Source organism: Falco biarmicus, chromosome Z, assembly GCF_023638135.1.
Source record: "Falco biarmicus isolate bFalBia1 chromosome Z, bFalBia1.pri, whole genome shotgun sequence".
In the NCBI taxonomy this organism is placed as follows: Eukaryota; Metazoa; Chordata; class Aves; order Falconiformes; family Falconidae; genus Falco; species Falco biarmicus.
In genome coordinates, this window is record NC_079311.1 from 54,728,352 (window position 1) to 54,748,479 (window position 20,128).

The 20,128-nt window shown below is 37.3% G+C and overlaps 1 protein-coding gene across 5 annotated transcripts in view; it reads right to left on the reverse strand.

Moving 5' to 3' along the window:
- The window catches only part of KDM4C (lysine demethylase 4C), a 297,463-nt gene that overhangs the window by 224,654 nt on the left and 52,681 nt on the right, over positions 1-20,128 (reverse strand). For all 5 annotated transcript variants that reach the window (XM_056324193.1, XM_056324192.1, XM_056324194.1 and 2 more), the window contains exons 6-7: positions 19,951-20,000; positions 8,184-8,287 (exon numbers count right to left, since the gene is read on the reverse strand). In XM_056324193.1, coding sequence (XP_056180168.1) covers positions 8,184-8,287; positions 19,951-20,000 — 154 coding nt within the window. The remainder of the gene's footprint in view (positions 1-8,183; positions 8,288-19,950; positions 20,001-20,128) is intronic.

Genomic DNA, 20,128 nt, shown 5'->3' on the forward strand with positions numbered 1-20,128 from the left:
CAATGAAGGAGTTAAAACAACTGATGGGAACTTCACAATACTGGAGGAAGCATGTACCTGTTTTCTATCATTTCCCATCCATTATACTCACAGAAAGGTAAATCCTTGAGTGGAAATCAGAACATAAAGAGGCTGTCAAAACTCTTAATTGAAGAATTAAAAGCCCATCAGTCATTGGAACCAGTACACATCTGTGACCCTACTGTAGCCAAATGGGGTTTTGCTGAACAAACTACTTACTGTAACCTGTTCCAAACAGGCCCTGATGGACCAATATGACCTTTTTTGTTTAGCTTAACTGGATTTAAAGAAACAGAACAGCAATACTCTGAATGGGAAAAGGGACTTTTATAAGACTTTAGTCCAAGCACTTAAACAAGTTAAAAAAATACATCAGGGGCAGCTGTGCAAACTAGGCAATCATTTAATTTACCAGAATCAATCCCAAATTCCCAGAAGGAGTTGCACAAAAGCCCACCATGAGAAAATGGTATGCCTACCTAACAGGAGTTGCACAAAATATGCAATATAATTGAAGGACACATTAAGGTTTTGAAATTGCAGATGCCCATAAACGTAGACCCTTTAATGTTACAACAGCCTTTTAAACCTTCATCCATTCTGGATGCACTTCCCCTCACTGAGGGTACAGCAACAGAAAATATTTGGTTTATGGATACTTCAGCAAAGAAGAGTAAATGGTAAATGGCAATATAAGGCTGTTGCATTAGACATTACCACTGGCAAACAAGTGGTAGAAGGTGGTGAAGGCAGTTCACAAGTAGGAGAAATAAGAGCAGCTGTTTTGGCAGCACAGAATGGAGACAGTCAGGACAGCCTGTAATAGTCAATCTACCACCCATCAGCACTGTGCCTATGGCCTTAACTAAACCTCATGGCCCACCTGCCTGGGAAGCTACCAATACCAGTGGTGCAAAACAAAGAATTAGTGCATAATGGATTTTTCCCTATTTTTAATGAGGTATCCTGTTCAGACTCCCCAACAAGACTGTTTTTGCTTACAGAACCCTGCAGGATGGCAAATAGAAAAGCTGTGTTCGTGTTACCATTCCAAACCCTAACAACACTGCTTCTCCTAACTCATGGTCAAAGAACCCTGGAGTGGCCACGGTCTCAATATCATGATAAATACACTGGGAGTACGAAAATAGAATCTGGTAAGGTAGACAGACCTTTCCACCATTGTCATGCATGCAACTGAAATCTACTTAGAAAACAAATGGAGCTGGGATAAAGATGAAGCTGATGATAAAGCTCCCTGACTTTGGGGAACAGCAGGGAAAGAAATTAAAACAGGATGCTGGATGATCAATGGGCCTACCCCTGAGAAGACATCTCAGATTTCTGTGTACAACATTACATCAAACCCAACAGCAAAAGAAAAAAACCTTTGTGCCTCTGAAAGATTGGACTGGTGGTACAATTTTACCTTAGTACAACCAGGTTTTGTAGTCTGCTTCTGGGCTCATTATAGCATGGGACTATCATTAAAATTTAAAATAGACATTACTGAGCCTAGTACAACAACATCCACCCTGATCATAAAGGATAAGAAAACTATCCCCACAAATTTCTGAAATTGGACCATATATGATCAAAAATACAGGCCAACAACAAGTGTTATTTAATCCATCATGGTCTCTTAAAGAAGTAGAACTATTGATGCAAATTAGTATCTCCACAAACCAATCTGTTCAGTGTTCCTAAGTATGTCCTATGCAGGATGGTTAGCATAATTACACGGGCAAACCCTCACCTCTCTAAGACAAACAAGGAGAGCTATGACTCCTATCACAGGGACAAGATTAGGTGTCTTAAATACCATAGATGCCAAAGTATTAGTAAATAAACTGCGCACAACAAGTGATTTAAACAAATTAGAAGACCCGCTACAGTCTTTATTTGTTATCACTGGGAACTAACCAATGGTTCCTATCTAACGCATTGCCTCAGTGGGAAAGAATGAAAGGGACCACCAACTGATTGTGGATGCACTTGATGCAGCCCAAAACAATGTTTCTCCAGCTGATAGTGGTATCCAGGCTCAACTGTGGATGCAATCAGTGGTAGCAACAATTATAAAAGAAGGTGAAGCGGCACCTTACCCACAGAAATTCAAAAGGTAATTTGGGATAATGCAATTAAATTTGAAAAGAATTCCAATCATGATGGTATTTAGTAAATTTTATTTATGAACACAATAAGAATAAGGCCACAGTTTTTATATAAATAACACATGATGCTTTGGTATACACCATATATCCAATCATTATGCTGGGATTAAATCACAATGGAACTTTATCCATTAGAACACAGCATATGAGCCCAATGAAACAGAAAAAAATGGCAAACTACTTATGTTAACACATGTGTTGTATGGGAACAAGGATTTATTTGTGAGAGTAACACCAACAAAGCCCAAGATATTTCTGTTGACACTGAACAAAATGTTTTTCATTCTGAAAAACGATGAAGCCCCTGAAACTGTACTTGTATATACTGGAAAAGGAGGTTTTAGTATGAGAACCCTTTGTGACTGTATATTCGTAGATAACATTACTGTATCTACAAGTAATCACTCAAGTATTTGTGTTTGTAACTACACTAAAATTATGGGATGCAATTTTAATTATCCAGCTCCTGTTACATCTTATCAATTGTTACAATCTAATTATACATTGAGTCAAGATTTATGGCCTTCCCCCATCAGAATGCATCGTACATTGATGAAGAAACTATTACAACACAATGAGCTATGTCAATGGCTAGAACGCATCCAAAACAAGGAACACAAAACTAATTACTGTGTGTGATGATACAGAAGAGATACAACATGTCTTGGAAAGGATGAAGAAGGATGGAGAACACCATTGGAGGGAAAGCCTTCTTGAATGGTCACTATTCCATAGGAGTTTTTAACTTCATGCTTCATCCAGCTGTGATTTTACTAATGCTTACATTGTACATAAAGGTTTAGTACATGATAAAAGAGAAAAACTTCCAACCACCCAAAACATACAAATTAATGCATAAAAAATAGCAGTGCTTCATTATCTACTTATGGTAGATCTATAAGCACACAAACTATCAATATACTATTTATGGCACATAGGCAAGACGTGACACTACCACCCCTCTGTGAGGGTAAGATGAATTGCCCATAGTCACAGGGAGGAGTGTGGCAGTTTGTTTTCCCCTGCCTCTGCTTAAGCAATGACCACCAGTGTCAGCCATGATGGCTGCATCTGGCTGAAACTGGACTTTGGGGACTCGGATGGCAACACAGTAGCCAAGGGCCACCTTGCACAGTGACACAGACATCCCGCTGCTACGCAAATATAAGTCAGTCACCTTACTCTATACACACACGGCAGCCCAGGGCGCCGGGAGCCCTCCTGCGTGGCAGCCGGCTGGACACCGGCAGTTCCCCTTGAGTAGGGATGCACCTCCCAAGGGTCCTCCTCAAGGTGGAGAGATTCCTTATCGCATCAGATACTCGGTAAGTGAATTGGGAGCAAATGCACCAAAAGTTTGTAAGCTCACCTAAGTGATATAAAGGACTGACTGCACATATGTAATCCTGTACGCATGAACTGTTGACCGAGTCTGGGACTAACTCTGGGTGCAACCTCACCTTGACTCCTGTCTGAGGGGTTTAGCACGCAAGGGGGTCCTCTCTGAACCTCATGACTCAATGGGAGGGTCTCCCAAACAGCTTTGTCTGAACCCGTTCTCTGTGCAGTAAATACTCGTGTACCTTGCCATCAAATCTAGTTAAACCACTTTTTTTTGTGTTTAACTGTTGGAGACCGTTAAACCACTGTCTCATTTACCACTGAACTGCATTAACTCACTGTTTCATATCAATGCAGAATATATATTGCTTGCCTCTCCCTCACTCACTCTTTTCCTGACAACAGCTAACACCAAGAGGATTCTTAAGCTGGAAATGGCATTACAAATATCTCAGTGTAAAGCCATTGCAACACCACTTTAGGCATTACGTTAAAACAAATTTTATTTTGCCCCATCATTCCCCTCTTTCTCTTTAAGCACAATTTAAGAGAGCAGGACTTTGGTACTGTTAACACAAATTCTGAATACGTAAAGGACAAGGGGCCTGGAAGGAGATTCTCAAAGAGAAAAAGCTTGACTACATTTCAGGTCTGGCATTGCTTTAGACAGTAAGCAAGGGTAGTTACAGAGGACTGCTCTGTTCTTTACAAATACAGTGAAAAGCAACTAAAAGAAAACCATGCTGAGGTCACTGACTCAAGAAATTGTAAGAAGGAAAAAACCCGACCAACCCAATCAACCAAAAAACACACACACACACACACACACCCCTAAAAAATACTGCCACAGTAATTGTGTTTTGTATAGACAAAAAGAAACCAAATTCCTAGTAGTTATAAAAGCGATACCAAAATACAAAAGGTTTCTAGAGTAAATTACCAGGAAAAAAAAGTTGTAAGGTAAACAAATCACCAGTTAGAATACTCTCATGAGAGAAATCTCGTCTTACTATACTTGGATGGACCGCTGCTCTGCTCTGGGCAAGAAGAAAAGGAGAGACAGCACTTCCCATCAGTCACTAAAATTCTCTCCACTCAAGAGACAGCTTTAATCTCTTCAAGTAAGACCACCAAAGACTGTATCACAGACAGGCTAGTCAGAGACTAGAAATAGCACACTGTCTTCCAACTACCTGATACAGAGTTACTCAAACTAGAAGATTCAGAAGTAAAGAGCTAAAAGAGATTCCCCATACTCCGTTTGATACGCCTTTCTACAGGAAACATCAGATGGCAGGCCCATTAAAAAGCAAATAGATTCATTTAAATGAAGCAAATAATCTGAGCAATGACTGATGAATGTTCAACAAGCTGCATTTGCTGATTACAGGAAAGTGAGGAGACTTCTTAGAGATTAAGTAGGTTGTTTTCATTGCGTGACGATGCTTTACATAAGCAATACAGTAAGAAAAACTGGAAGGATAAATATGACTTTTTTAGGAAAATACATTTATGATTTGAAATCACAAAAAATGAGAGTTGAATTTTAAACAATCACCAAAATTTAAAACTCACAACTCCAAATATTTTTTCTTATTAACATGTCATGTCTTAAGTCTCAGCTTTTTACTGGCATAGTTATCTTACATTCAATTTCCATTTTTAGAATCCCCCCTTTCTTCTCCTCCAAAATTCTCATCTTACAGCTTTAGGAATTCTTTGTGTGCTTTTTTTTTTTTTCTCTATGCAAAAATAAACACACAGGGATAGCACTTCAAGACGTGTATTTCTGATTGTATTATGAGATGAAGGAAAGAGGAAAACAAGAAAAATATATTTAGCTAACAAAGCTAAAGAATGAAATTGGATCTTATATTTTTTGCATTTGCACTTTGCAAGGTTTATTTTTTGTGGGTTCATCTCTGGTATATACATGCAAATGCACATACAGGTGCATGCATATATTATAACTGCTACTGTAGCACTCCAACAATCACTGTAGGAATGTTTAAGAAAGATTATTCTCAGTGCTAACAATTCCAAAATTTATCTCAATACACCCTCCCATTGCTGACAGTTAAGCAGGTGTTCTATTTCAACAAGCAGCAGTTCAGCTGCCACCTGGTAGGCGTAGGCTGACTTATCAGCATTCAGCACATTTCCACTTCTATCACTTTGAGCCATGAGAGATCACAGCCTGGTTCTCTCTATTCACTTTCTCACTGAATCCCATTAATTACAATTACACTTGGGTACAGCCTGCTTCCTCCCAAGACTAGGTGACAGAACCAAAACTTAAATATTTAACTATTCCTAGCATTTATTTTTTTTTTAAGAATACAGGAATAATCAAGACACTGAAATAAGAACATCAACTCCCTTAACCACATCAGATGTGTGGTACTGAAAAAAATATGCTGGCATTCTGTGATATGCTACTTTTAAACACCTACCACTGAAAATTATACTGTTCAGAGTAATGTTCTGTAAATCCAGAACTATAAATCTAGTTATAAAACCTTCCAGTTTGGAAGGTTTCATCTGACACTTCATGATAAAGCACAAAGCTATGAAGGGAATCAGTATCTACCTATATATTACAAAAACCGAACCCAGCAACTACATTTCCATACGGTAATATATCATTCAGAAAACAAACCACTTCTTATAGGAGTAATTTATTTGAAAAAGCTTGCCTTCCAAAGCAGGCAGTATCATTCTAAATGCCTGCATTTCTTCAATTTTATACATAGGTTGATTTAAGCATGAAAACTGAAGTGATATTCCAAAAAGCACACAACAAATCAGTGGCTTCATCCAACACCCGTGATGCAGTGTTGGTAACATGTGGATGTTTTACTTCTCACTGAGCTGTGCTCTAACAGTATCAGGGCCTCTTCTGCTTCTCACATCACCCTGCCAGCGAGGAGGCTGGGGGTGCACAAGAAGCTGGGAGGGGACAGAGCAGGGACACAGCGAGGACAGCTGACCCTGGTTGGCCAAAGGGGTATCTGAGATTGTATGATGTCGTGCTCAGCAATAAAAGCTAGGCGAAGAAGGAGGATGGAGGGGGACACCTGGAGTGATGGCGTTTGTCTTCCCAAGTAGTCATTATACATGATGGAGCCCGGCTTTCCTGGGGATGGCTGAACACCTGTCTGCCCATGGGAAGTGGTGAATGAATTCCTTGGCTTGCTTTGCTTGCGTGTGTGGCTTTTGCTTTACCTGTTAAACCGCCTTTATCTCAACCCACAAGTTTTCTCACTTTTACCCTTCCAATTCTCTCCTCCATCTCACTTGGCAGGCAGAGTGAGCAAGCGGCTGTGTGGGGCTTGGCTGCCAGCTGAGGTTATAGTATGACAATACTATACATGAAACATTCACTTAAATCTTGTTTCTATGGGCTATGTTTCATACTGTTATAAAAAAATCAGCTAAAACAGACAGCAAGCACTGCACTATCCTGTATTCTAGGTCAGGGAACACAATAAGCTAAGTTTGTATACATAGGTCCACATGATATCAGTAAATAAACACTGCATAGGCTAAACCAGAAACCACTATTAATAAACAAGGGGTGTGGCGAGGACAGTTTACAGGACTACACTGCAGCAGGAATAGAATGAGAAAAAGTACATATTGCCTGTTTTTTCTGAACACCTTAGAACAGTCTGCACAGTGGGAAACCAAGAATCATAACCCCTTAATGCTCAAAGGGCTTTTACGACTCAGTATATCATAAAAAGATGTTCAGACGGGGACCTTCTGAATCAAGCTCTACTCTTCTGAGTAGGCTTACAAAGCTCTTGAGTTTATAACTTGAGAATTTGCAAAATGTTCAGGATTTACAGTAAATATATTTAAGTAAAAAACAATGCAGTAGAAACATTTTTATTAGCTGGCACCTACGGGAAGTTCAAAGTGGAGAACAGTAAGGTAGAATATATTGTAGAAAAAAAGGAGAAACTGAATACTTCTGAATACTGAAAACAGCTATGTATGAAATTCATCCACAAAGAAGAAACCCAGTTATTCTTCCCACTTTCAGTTTATGTACTTTTCTTATCAAATGTTCTTATCAAATTTCTAGTCTGCCACTACCTAGCAACACAAAATATCACTCACTCTTTTTCTAACATTACAGCTTTTAGAATGTATTTTAAGGTAAATAACAGGGGTTTTGGTTATACTCCACCTGAAACTTTTCAGATCATAACACTGATAAAGTTAAATTTAATTGTAACAGAAAAACAATATATAGACACAAAGAAATGAAACCATTATCTTAAAATAGCAGGTATACAAATTAATACAGCTAGTTAAGAAGTGTTTCGGTCAACAGAGAAACACATGCAAACATGCATGGAAATAAAACAAAAACAAAAAATACTGGTAATGTCTTAAAAAACATAGAAACTTTGAGGATAAAGATTAGGATGGATACAAGTGTTCTCTGCTAGAAAGTCCCAAGCTAAATCATGTAAAACTCCAAATACCACAAGCATTTGTTTTCATCTTTTGAATGAGTCAGTGCCTAAAAAAAATAAAAATAATAATTTTGCCTCACCCTTACTATAAACAAACCTTATAGTAATACAATCTAATTCAATACATGAATGTAAACTTTTAAAATAAATACTACAGTACCTTGTCGAAAGGAATTCCATACTTTTTCAATACTGATGGAGAAATCAGAGTCATCTTGTGACGAAGAAAAGCATCACATCCTTGAGAGCTGCTTGGGAAGAACCCTAATAAGGCAAGATAAGAAAAATGGGGCATCTTTTAATTAAAAGAAGTAGGAAATTTTTGTCATATCTTACAATACTTAACACTGTTTAAACCTGGTTTAGAAACTTTTATCATGTCATTGCCAGATTCTGAGAGACAGATACAAAATTCAATGCACCTCCTAAGTTTTTCAACCGATTTTCATGGGGAGGGGTTGCAGGGGTTTAGGCGTTTTTTTGTTTATTAATTTGGACATTTAAATTTAGGCGTTCTTTTCTTTTCCTTTACAGAAATATTTTGTTGTTGGGTTGGGGTTTTTTACTGCATTCTGCAGCCCCTGAACAAATGAAAATCAACAGTAGTATATAAATTTAGAACTCCATGACTAGGTTTACCTAGCACTCCTAGACCATCTGTACAGTGAACAAGCACAACTTTCGATCTAGGAAAGTCTAGAAAGCATGGCTACTTTCACAGAGCTATCTGGTATAACTAAAAACAGGCGGCCCTTTTTTGCTCCTTTATATTTTGTCTTGATTTCTGTGAACAAAGAATACTTTATATGTTTCAGCTTTCATGACTATTTATGTATGACTCCAGAAACCCTGCTTAGTTCATTAATTATACAATCCAGCTGATGAGAGCATGGAAATAAGTGAATGAGGGGAAAAGTGAAAAATTAAAGACAAGTTTTCAGTGTTAACTCAACTCTGGTATCTGACCCTCTAACCAGGATGTGAACCACCCCTTCAGCTACAGTTCAAATGAGCTACCCAATTTTTCCTTCTCTAAAATGAAGACATCAGGTTCTTGTCCCTTCAGCCTAACTATGTTACAGTAAAACCACTATGTTACAAGGAAAACTGGAGAAGGTAAGAAGAAAGAGGGGGAAAGTTTCCAGAACATTGCTAGTTTATCCCTTCCTGACCTCCCTCCAGACACCCTTCCAGAAAAATAGGTAATATTCTCAAAAACTCAAAACACAACTCCTACAAACAATAAAACAAAAGAAAGGCACAAGAGTTAATGAAAGATAGAAGGTCCTGAAAATGTCAGACTGAAAAATGGAAGGAATATAGTGAAAGCCATCTAGCCATCTACTGCTTTCTCTGAATACTTGCTCTGAATCCCTCTTCCACCTAAGTACAGGTGTATTACATGCTCCAGGATGAACATGTGCTGGAGCCAAGGAATACCTGACTGCGTTACAATGGAATATCACTGAAGTCTTATAAAGTCACAGCACTAACATCAACAGAACTAGGTTGACAAAGGGGAACAATTTACTCACTAACGAGCAAAGATAAGAAAGTCTTTATTATCTTTATTATTATAAAAATAAGAATTATTTATCTTTTCAGTATATTTAGCTTCTGTACCAGACCATTAGAAAGAATCATCATGAGACGTACTATAAGTAACTGCAATCCTTATATTTAGCAGTCCTGGATAATATATAATTTTACTGTATCAAGGACATAACATTAAAAAGTAATCCCTTTCTGTGAATTTCAACTTTATTGACTTCACTTTCTTCTGAAGAGTATATTTTTTCAAATGTTTCCAAGACTTCTGAACATAACAGTTTACTGTACTGTATATCATTTATTCTCAAGTGATTTCTGAGACTTCACAAATATTGGCAGGCTACCGCTAAAAAAGAAAATAAAAAAAACCCGACACAAGAGTAATTAAAAAGGTAATTGTTTTAAAAATTTCTTATTTTTTCAGAAATTAAACTGGGGCATAAAGGAGTTCGCTACCTCAAACAGTTCCATAGGAAAAATACTGAGCAAACAAGAAGTGCTGGCTCTTTGTCTTAAGACTTTAAGAGTAAGTTCTCACTGCTCGTTGTACAGTTTTATAACAGCCCTCTCTCAAAACATACAGGTGGGAAAGATGAAGATTTTCAACTGCTGCAGTACAAATTAGCCTGACTACTTTAAAAAAAGATAATGACATTTCAGAGAACGTTTTTTTACACAATTTTTTCATTTCTACCATAAACTTAGGAAAAATTCTTATGATAAGACAATCCAAATATAAAGCTATTTAAAAATTGTAATTTTTTTCTGGTTATAAAGAAAACATACATAATACTATTCTGTTACATTGGAGGACTACCTGAGAAACATGGACAGAAATGAAAGTAAAGCAAACTGTATTAAAAAAAAAAATAAAATAAAATTACCAATTCTCTTACATAGCAACTTGATACTGGAGAATATACAGTGCCAGCTCTTCATGATTAAAAGGTCTCCTTAATGATGGTGTTAATACTGACTCAGAAAAAATACTTTTGATTCATTTATGCATAAAATGGTATTTTATGCCTGAAGAACACAAAAGATCTTTGAGAGAGATCAAGATTGATAGATTACTTATGATTATCCAAGGTGTAAAAGTTTGTCCACAATAAATGTATTAACCAGGAACACCACTAAATGATTCTTCAAACTGAATTATAACTGTTTTGCTGGAAAAGCCTGCTAGTTGCACAAAAGCAGTAAGAAGAGATCACCCAAGAAAAATACAGCAAAATAAATAACAAAAATGGCTAGACAAACGATAGAAAAACATTGCTTAGAGGACAAAAAATTAGCAACAGGACATTTATCTAGTCAAAAGGGCTTTCTGTCATCTCTTCACTGTGTTTGCACAAGTTGTGTCACTCACATAAATATCAGTTTGTCATTCACAAAAACAGTTCCATTCTTGGAGAAACTCACTCACTACTTGATTGTTAAAATAAATTTTTAAAAATCACTTTTAATCAATTAACTATCTAAATATTTTTAATGAGTTGAGAAAAAATGATGAAATCTCAACAATTTGTCATAATATATAGTCTCCTCTGTAATGTCAGATTTAATTTCTTCTCACTGATGAATCTATTTATGTCCATTATCGACCCTACAATTCCAGAACAATTTTAAGGTGATCACATTGTAAATGTTATATTCTTTGTACTTTTTTTACTAGAACACAGTCCTGGGAGAACAATTTTTTCTAATTTCTCAGACATAAGGCTAAGCAGCACTAAAACAGCAAAGGTGTAACGTACATTTGTGCTGATCAATGTACTAGGAACCCTGCTAAGATGCCCTGAGATCAAATTTTATTCAAATGTACCATTCTTTCTTTTTTTCCCCTCACCAACAGGCACAGAATTCTTCACTCTTTTGGAATTTCAAATAATGTTATGTTTCAAATTATAGTGCTTGGTAGGTACAGCTTTATCATTACATGCTTAATTGTCTTTTAGTCAGTGAAGCCAAAACAAACTAGCCCACAACTAGTGGGCTCCAACAAATAAATTTCAATTTGTCAGAACTAATGCCTATAACATAATGATAAAAATCATAACTTGGAATCTGCAGCTTATGAGCTTCAAGAAATCTGTCTTGAGCAGCACAATCATAGAAATACACTGGAACATACCACAAAAAAAAGTGATTGAAAGTGATACTTGAGACCGAGGAAATAACGGGTATGAGAAGTAGCAAAAACCTTAATTTCTAAAAACGGAGACTCTGACTGAGGTTTTATCCCTGAGAAAACAAATGTTTTACCAAATTCTGCTACTGAAATATGCTTAATTAGCTCAATACACGATGATCCAAAACTTAAGCTATACGCTAAAGCTCCAAGAGATAAGGAATAGTTGTGACAACTCCAGCCAGAAGGCAAGCTTATTGCTGAATTCTAAGAAAGTTGCAAACAACACAGAACAGCAGAACACAAGCTGCTCAAAATCTGTTAAGGGAAATTTACAGGAGAACATTTGTTGTGGTTACAGATCCCTCACAGTGAAATCAAAGTGCAGCCTACACAATCTGTACCACTATAAAATATCTTTTAACTCTGTCAAAGTCTACACTTACACACACTCAAATTTTCCAGTCTCATTCACCACCATTTTCTCGAAAGCACTCCCCTTCAATAAACAAGGGAAGAAAGGAAAGCAGTATTTCCTCATTACAAGACTGTTTATCAGAAGGTCTTTTGTTCTGCCCAGGCTGAAGTTAAGGTCACACAAGCTTTTCTTTCAGGAAAGAAGATCCCTGAGGAAGAACCAGTTAGCATATGTAAAAAATACCTAATAGCACACTGAATAGGGGACATTGCATTAGAAACACCACAAGACCCTTACAAATATATTAAATGTAGGCGTATTGAAGAGATTCCTGCGACACACGAGAACCATTCTCAAATACCAAGCTGATGTTAAAATTAACAAACTCCAGGATCATCAACTAATCCTGGATATTTAGTGAAATCCCACATACAAAAGAAAAAACTGAAATCTGTCTAGACTGTTAACTACCATTCAAGCTCCGTACTACATTCATGCTTTTATGACACACACAAACTCTTAATCCATTAACACTAATCCATTAACTCTAAATCAGTTCTACAAAAGCAGGTAATTTGTGGGAACTTGCATGCAACCCCTGTTTCTCAGATGATCTCTCGAGATGCGGCAGACATCTTCTACACCTAAATAGTTACATATAGCCATCTATACCCTACTTAACTGCTTGGAAATGATACACAGACACAAAATGACAATTCAAAACAATTATTTCATAGGAGCTGATGAGCAAGATTCAAAATCAGTGTAAAACAGAATTAGGTTGCCCATTGATTTATGTCCATGAGAAAAAGACTGTCTACTTAAATTCTTCAATCCATGATTTAAAGAAACACTAACATTCTCAACACCTAGAGCAGAATTAAGAGTAGTCTACAAAGTACGTACGTGATTCAGCACTTGGTGGCCAAATGTTTGGGTGTAAGCACATGAACTACAGGTAGAGTATATCTGTCCACCAAACTGTAAGTCCCACCCCGGCTTTTTAAAAACCTTATCCAGTTAACACAAGCAACAACAGCAAAGAATACGTTGAAAACATGGGCTTGAGACTGTGTTAACAACCAAAACATGCTCTCAGAAGAATCTACATACATATTCTGACAGATAATAAAGCCCAAAATAAGAAAATCTTACACAAGGTAAGCAACATTATCTGTACTAAAAAAATAAAAATTCTTGAGTTACAGTCTTATCACTGGGCTGGTAAAGACATACCCTTTGTCAATGCTATTCCACCTCAGCAGACAATGACATTTCCATACAATTCCTGGGTTTTATGATCCATACCTTAGGTACAGGTCAAAGCCTTCTCATCTTTGGGAGAAGCTGTGAGCAGTGGGCACTAAGCAGATTCCTCGCTGTGTCTGAGGAAGACAGGGTTTCCACACAAAGGACACTGCTGCACTGAGAGTCTTTAAAGTGTACACGAAACAGTTCAGGGATAAAGAACATCATAAAATAAGCTCAACTCTACAAATCACTGAGGGACAGTGAGCACTGATATCTGGAAGGCTCTTTTTCTTTTTCACTCTGAGTATCATTCTTACATATCTCACACAGTTCATACCACATGACTGTATCACACCACAACTATCATTCACGCAAACTGAAGTGAATTGGGTTCCATTCCCTGGTTAATTACTGTACTCAAAAGATGTGGAACACTTGTCTATGGTACTAAGAATGTGTCCATAGTGTTTTCAATTCAACTGTTCTGCCACAATCATACACGGACAAATTAAAATAAACTACAGAAGAGTAATCCTACAATTCTGTTGACTTAATAGCCCGTCACCCTATTATTACCTTGTATGATCAAGGATATCACAATTTGGCCAATAATAGACCATTATTTAAGCACACTACATAAAATCATATTCCTAGGGAACTTTCATATCAAATTCTGATCAGTTAATGAATGAGGCTAGACTTCCTATCCTTTTCTACACTTGCATACTCCAGTCTTCACCTGAAATTTTACAGTAAAGGGGCTGTATGTTGAGTTTATTAATATTAATTGAAAATATAAATATAAAATATGAAAAAAATAAATTTTGTAAGTTTAATATAAACTTACAACATAAGAAAGAGAACACCCTAAACTGCAAATATCTTTAATGTAATTTAACTTTAATGTAATTTAAAAAAATAAAATAAATTAATGCAATTAAGCTCTAAGTTATGGCAATTTTTTACATATGTAGATCTTCATTTAATGGACTTAAAACATGCAAAATATTAATCAGAATTCAATGATCTGTATTCTTGGAACACAGGCAGAGATGAAAGGAGGACTGACTTGTCTAGTCCTTTCATTTTCAGATTTTACTTTGGTAGGAATAAATACAAACTTTATATAATTTATTTAAATTCATTTTCAGCAATTTGAACTAATTTGATTTAAAATTCTGTATTGCACATAAAATAAATTAGCAGGCTGAGTTTGTGTGACAACAATCCTCACAAAGAAGCAGTGGCAATTTGTGTACTATACGAAGCACAGACTACAAAAGCAGCTGTGAAATATGTTGTTATACACAGATAAATACGTTACAGCCTTAAGTTTAGTATCTCCAAGATGCAACTTTCCTAACTTAACCCATGTAACTATCAAGACAAAGTTCAATTCTTTAGCCACCCAAGTTTTCACATTCAAGGCCCTTGGAAGTTATGACAGTTCTGTATCTAGTTTCATTTCAACAACTATTTACACTTGTTTTCATACATAACAGGTAATGATTTGGGCATTAAATGAATTAATTGATACTATACACCATACAAAGTTTTTATAACACCTCTCCACATTCACAATATAGTAGACTTTAGTTTCTTCTTTAACATAACTGAACACCACAGATGTCATCTCCCCTCTAAAACAGTTTCTGTGATTAAATCATCTATTCAAAGATCTTGAAAATCCTTCAAACTGTAATTTCTGATTTGCCATTCTGCTTCTATTCTTTTTATTTTCTAACCCATTTTGTGAAACAAAGAATCCTTAAGAATACCGTGGTACTACAGATTAACATAACAAGTATAGAAACTGCAGCTAACAGCTTACTTGAGATTTTTATTACATTTACATCTATATAAAATTGAAAAAAACCTACATAAATAAGAAAGCAGCTGAAGGGCAAATTCAAATTGTTGTCTTTATTAGATGCAAGTCTAATGTCTTTCAGATAAAGTATCTGTAGGTGCCACAGTCAATCAAGACTTCAATGGAAAGCGAAAATGAAAGCATTCATGCACAAAAGGTGTGTGGAAATTGCAATGTGCAGACAAAATAATGGAAAATATTCTAGCCTTCCTTTAATTTTATGTATCAACTTCTGCCTTGACTTAGACAACCTGTCAGATTTAATACATTATTTTATTATTTTAATTATTTAGGAGTATTTGATTACTTCAGTAGGCACCTGGTCATCAGAGCTAACCTTCTTGAATAAACTACTTATTTTTTTTCTTCAGATGTTGTACTTATGCAAAAATGATTAAAAATATTTTCAATGCACATGTAATTAAGCATGAAGGTCTCATTTACACTATATTTTATTATTGCTTACTATTAAGTGACTTGCAGCTATGCACCTTGCTTTACATTTTCATTTTTTTAAGATACCTGACTACAAAACTCTGACTGTATATTAGCAGGCAGCAGTTGCAAAGTAGAAGATCACAGAGGTCTTAACCTCCACAGCACAGAAATAATCAAAAGAATTAGTTTCCAAAAACAAACAAAGAAACAAAGAAACGCACCAAAACCGAATGTGTAAGTCCAATTGAGCATAAACCCCATAATCTTTATTCTTAAGAGCTACTGCATCATCTTCTACATTCCATTCTAAGCTATTAGCTGGACCAAAACTATCATGGAAACACCATACTCACAGAAAAACACCACAGAAGACATAGTCAAATACTAAAAACTTAGAAAATGCCAGAGAGGGTTGTCTGTGAAACTAACTCTACTATCTTACATTGCTGTTACAATAAAAATATTATGAGTATTTAGTTTTTCTACAAAAATCCAGTTTCATTCATTGAATATAATGGAATAAACAACTATCTGAAATTTTATCTTCACTGTTTAGTATCTGATTCTATGTTTTATTTGCTATTTACCATTCAACACATTGTTCTGAAACAAAAATGATTGTTTTAATCATACATAATTTGTCAAGGAAAGTAGTTTTCCATTCACCACACACTTTTTTTTTAATTGGACTAACATACAATTAGTAGCAGTAGTAGACAAGTTGCTTCCATGCAGATGTGCACAGATCAAGGCTGAGTGACATGCCTACGCAATTTCTTTAAGTATAGCGATCAGTAAGGATCAAGGAGAAGCCAGATGCCTTTCTGTACTACCTTCTTCCAGCAGTTCTCGACCTAAGAACCATTACACTGGCTGAGATTGAAGTAGTAAATCCCGTTTAGCCTGTTGTCCAATTCTGACTCTGGCATTTGGACACTAAGACACTGTTCCCCCAGTCTTGGCTTCTGACCAAGTGCTTTTGTGGAGCTTTCCACTTCTCCCCATGCATTACATCCCATACCTCTTACTGTATTAGGCCAACATTATCAGCAATAAGAGGTCTAGAGCACTTCAGGCCACAGTTTTCTAACATACTTTCTTAAACTATATAAGTTCACATTAAGTGACTTCAAAAGTTCTCAGGTAGCAAAGCATGCATCTTCAAAAGTTACCTACTTCCTGATTTTGTACAGGTTACTCCAATTACCTGGGGAAATTAGGGTATCTCCATGAAAATTGTGAAGGTTGTTTTAGCTCACAGCGAACAATTCCATGCCTCAATGCCACACCGCATTGCCACTTAATTTTTAGGAGTGAGCAAGTGTTGCTGAAACTGCCCATTCTCTTCCCTCCATCTCAAAAAAAGTTTTGACACACAGTCATTACAGAATGTTTAAACCCGAACAGCTTTAAAACACTGCACAGCTACAATCCATCAATATGAAATCTATAATAAATGCCAGAGCAACCATACCACATCAAATGAAAACTCTATCTACCCAAAGATCTCATTCCCAGTGAATGTCAAAAGTGGATGTACTGAGAAATATCTAAATACAGCATGAAATCTTTGCTTCCTCTGAGTGACGTAGTACCAACAAGTTGCTGCTCCAAGAATTCCAAAGGCAGATGCAGTTCCTACACTCCTCTAACAGATTTCTTTGCTAGTGTTGTCCACTTTCCCCCCTTAATCCATGCAAAATTTTAGAATCCACCATGGACAGTGAGGAGTTCATGCTGTCAAAGGAGTCAGCTCCTCCTGTTTGTATTTTGAACCTGGTAAGACTTTTCAAGTCTCCAGCTGTAATGGAAGACCCAGTGAACACTCTTTAGTCACTTTTTCCATGCTAAGTCATGACAGGTCTTTACCACAGACCCCCTCCCTTCATTTGATACTTTCAGATTGAAAAGTTAGAGCTTACTAACAATTATTAAAATAAAAAGGCAAAATTTTCACCAGTCCTAGTGTCCCTCTCTGAAACTTTTCTGATTTTCTATTCCTCTGACTCCTTGCTCATTTCCTGTAGATCCTAAAAAATAGCATTGAATGATTCTACCATATGTCAGTGTTACTTGCCCAGTCTACAACATGTATCAATTTGTTTGCCAGTAAAAAACAAAAGCTTCAAGGTAAGCATATGAAGAGTTCTATACTTCATGAGTTGGAGACAGAATCTGGAAAGCAAAAAAAATGAGTGACAGCTTCACCAACTGAAACAATGGGAAACTTAGGAATAATAAATGTAATTATCCCGGCTGAAATCCATCTTTCTGAGACATGTTTTTAGGTCTGCAAGTTCACAGGTCTTGACTTTCACATATCAGTGATACATACCATCTTACTATTCTCAACAGCAGTTTAAAAATAGGTCAGAAAAAGTCATGCACCTATATGCACAGAAAATGTGTATGAAAAGAAAATGCACAAAAATCTTCAGAATATGGTCCTGATACACTGTAGTGGATTTGCATGGCACGGTTTTGGTAATGGGGGGTGCTACAGGGTTGGCTTCTGTGAGAAGCTGCTAGAAGCATCCCCCACATCCAACAGAGCCAATGCCAGCCAGGTCCGAGATGGACCCACCGCTGGGCAAGGCAGAGCCCATCAGAAACAGTGGCAGTGCCTCTGTGCAAAAAAAAACTGCAACAGGAGAGAGGAGTGAGAACATGGGAGAGCAACAGCTCTGCAGACACCAAGGTCAGTGAAGAAGGAGGGAAAGGAGGTGCTGCAGGCACCCGAGCAGAGATTCCCCAGCATGGTGAGGCAGGCTGTGCCCCTGCAGCCCATGGAGGTCCATGGTGGAGCAGGTCTCCACCTGCAGCCCATGGAGGACCCCACGCCAGACCAGGTGGAGGCCTGAAAAAGGCTGTGACCTCGTGGGCAGCCCACACTGAAGCTGGTTTGCTGGAAGGCCTTGTGACCCCATGGGGGACCCGTGCTGGAGCAGTCTGTGACTGAAGGACAGCACCCTGTGGGAGGGACCCGAGCTGGAGCAGTGTGTGGAAAACGGCAGCCCATAGGAGGACTCACACTGGAGAAGCACATGGAAGCGCATGGTCCCATGGGAGGGACCCCACGCTGGAGCCGGGGAGGGTATGATGAAGAAAGAGCAGTAGAAACAACGTATGATGAACTGCCCACAGCCCCCATTACCCACCCCCTGTGCTGCTGCAGGGCAAGAGATAGAGCAATCGGGAATCAAGCTCAGGAAAAAGTGAGAGGTGCAGGGAAGGTGGTTTTTCTGATTTGAACAGTAACAAATTAAACTAATTTTCCCCAGGTCGTGTCTGTTTTGCCCATGACAGGAACTGCTAAGTGATCTCCCTGTCCTTCTCTCGATCCACAAGCCTTTTTTTATATTTCCTCTCCCTGTCTGGTTGAGGAGCAGAGTCATGGAGCATCATTAGTGGGCACCTGGCATTCAGCCAGGGTCAAACCACCACATACACAATATCTAATTACCAGCTTTCAATAGGTATAAAGCATGGGCTGCCACACCAAGAAACATGTCTATTCTAGTTTTCAGAAGTTGCACTCTTAATTTATAAACAAAAACAGAAATACAGTGTTACTGAAAATAAAGAAAATTACTATGTGAGAAGAATTTTCCTATAGACTAGTGATTTTTGTCCCTTAGATCTAAACCTTACACCAACATCTGCTCCTTTTCAATAGATGTTCCTCACAGTTCTGGGGGCAAAAGCCAGTACATGCTTTGGCTAAACTGGATTTATATACCTGCTTACTGGCCAGCAGGCTGCTACAAAATAAGACGTAGTCTTGGTACATCTTGTCTGCTTCCCCTCTTCCCAGAGGTACTAACCAGGTTCACATCCTCTACCCAGCCATCAACTTTCATGAAAATTCTGGAGACTCAGCTGTCTTCAATATTTTTATCTTTGCATCAAATTTGGCTAAGAAGATTCAAGAGTTATCAAGATGCTATGACAAGAAGAAGCATGGGCACAGAGGAGACAAAGATACTAGCAATGAAAAGCTAATAAACAAGAAAATACTAAGCCTTGCTTTCCTAACATAAATATGTCAGTACAAAATAAACTTCTAAAAGAAAAAAAAATATTTTGTTTCTTAAGAATTCCTCAGAGTACTAGAAAGTGTTCCTTGTTTGCAATCATACCACTGATTGATAAAAGTCACATAACACCAAGTAATAAAACACAGTAAGGTGAGTCCAAGGACAATGTTTTCCACTCTGCTGGAGGTTTGTCCTTCAAACATCTTCATATGGATATATTGAAGATATTACCTTGAGCTAGTCTTTCAAGGCGTTTCCCATGCTCTGGAGGAACAGCATACCTAAAATTCATATAAAGAAAAGGATGAAATGCTTAAAGACATAACTACTACAAAAGCCATGATTCATGTATGATAAATGTCTAAAAATACAGAAGCCAAAAATATTAAAGCCTGAAAAATTACACAAT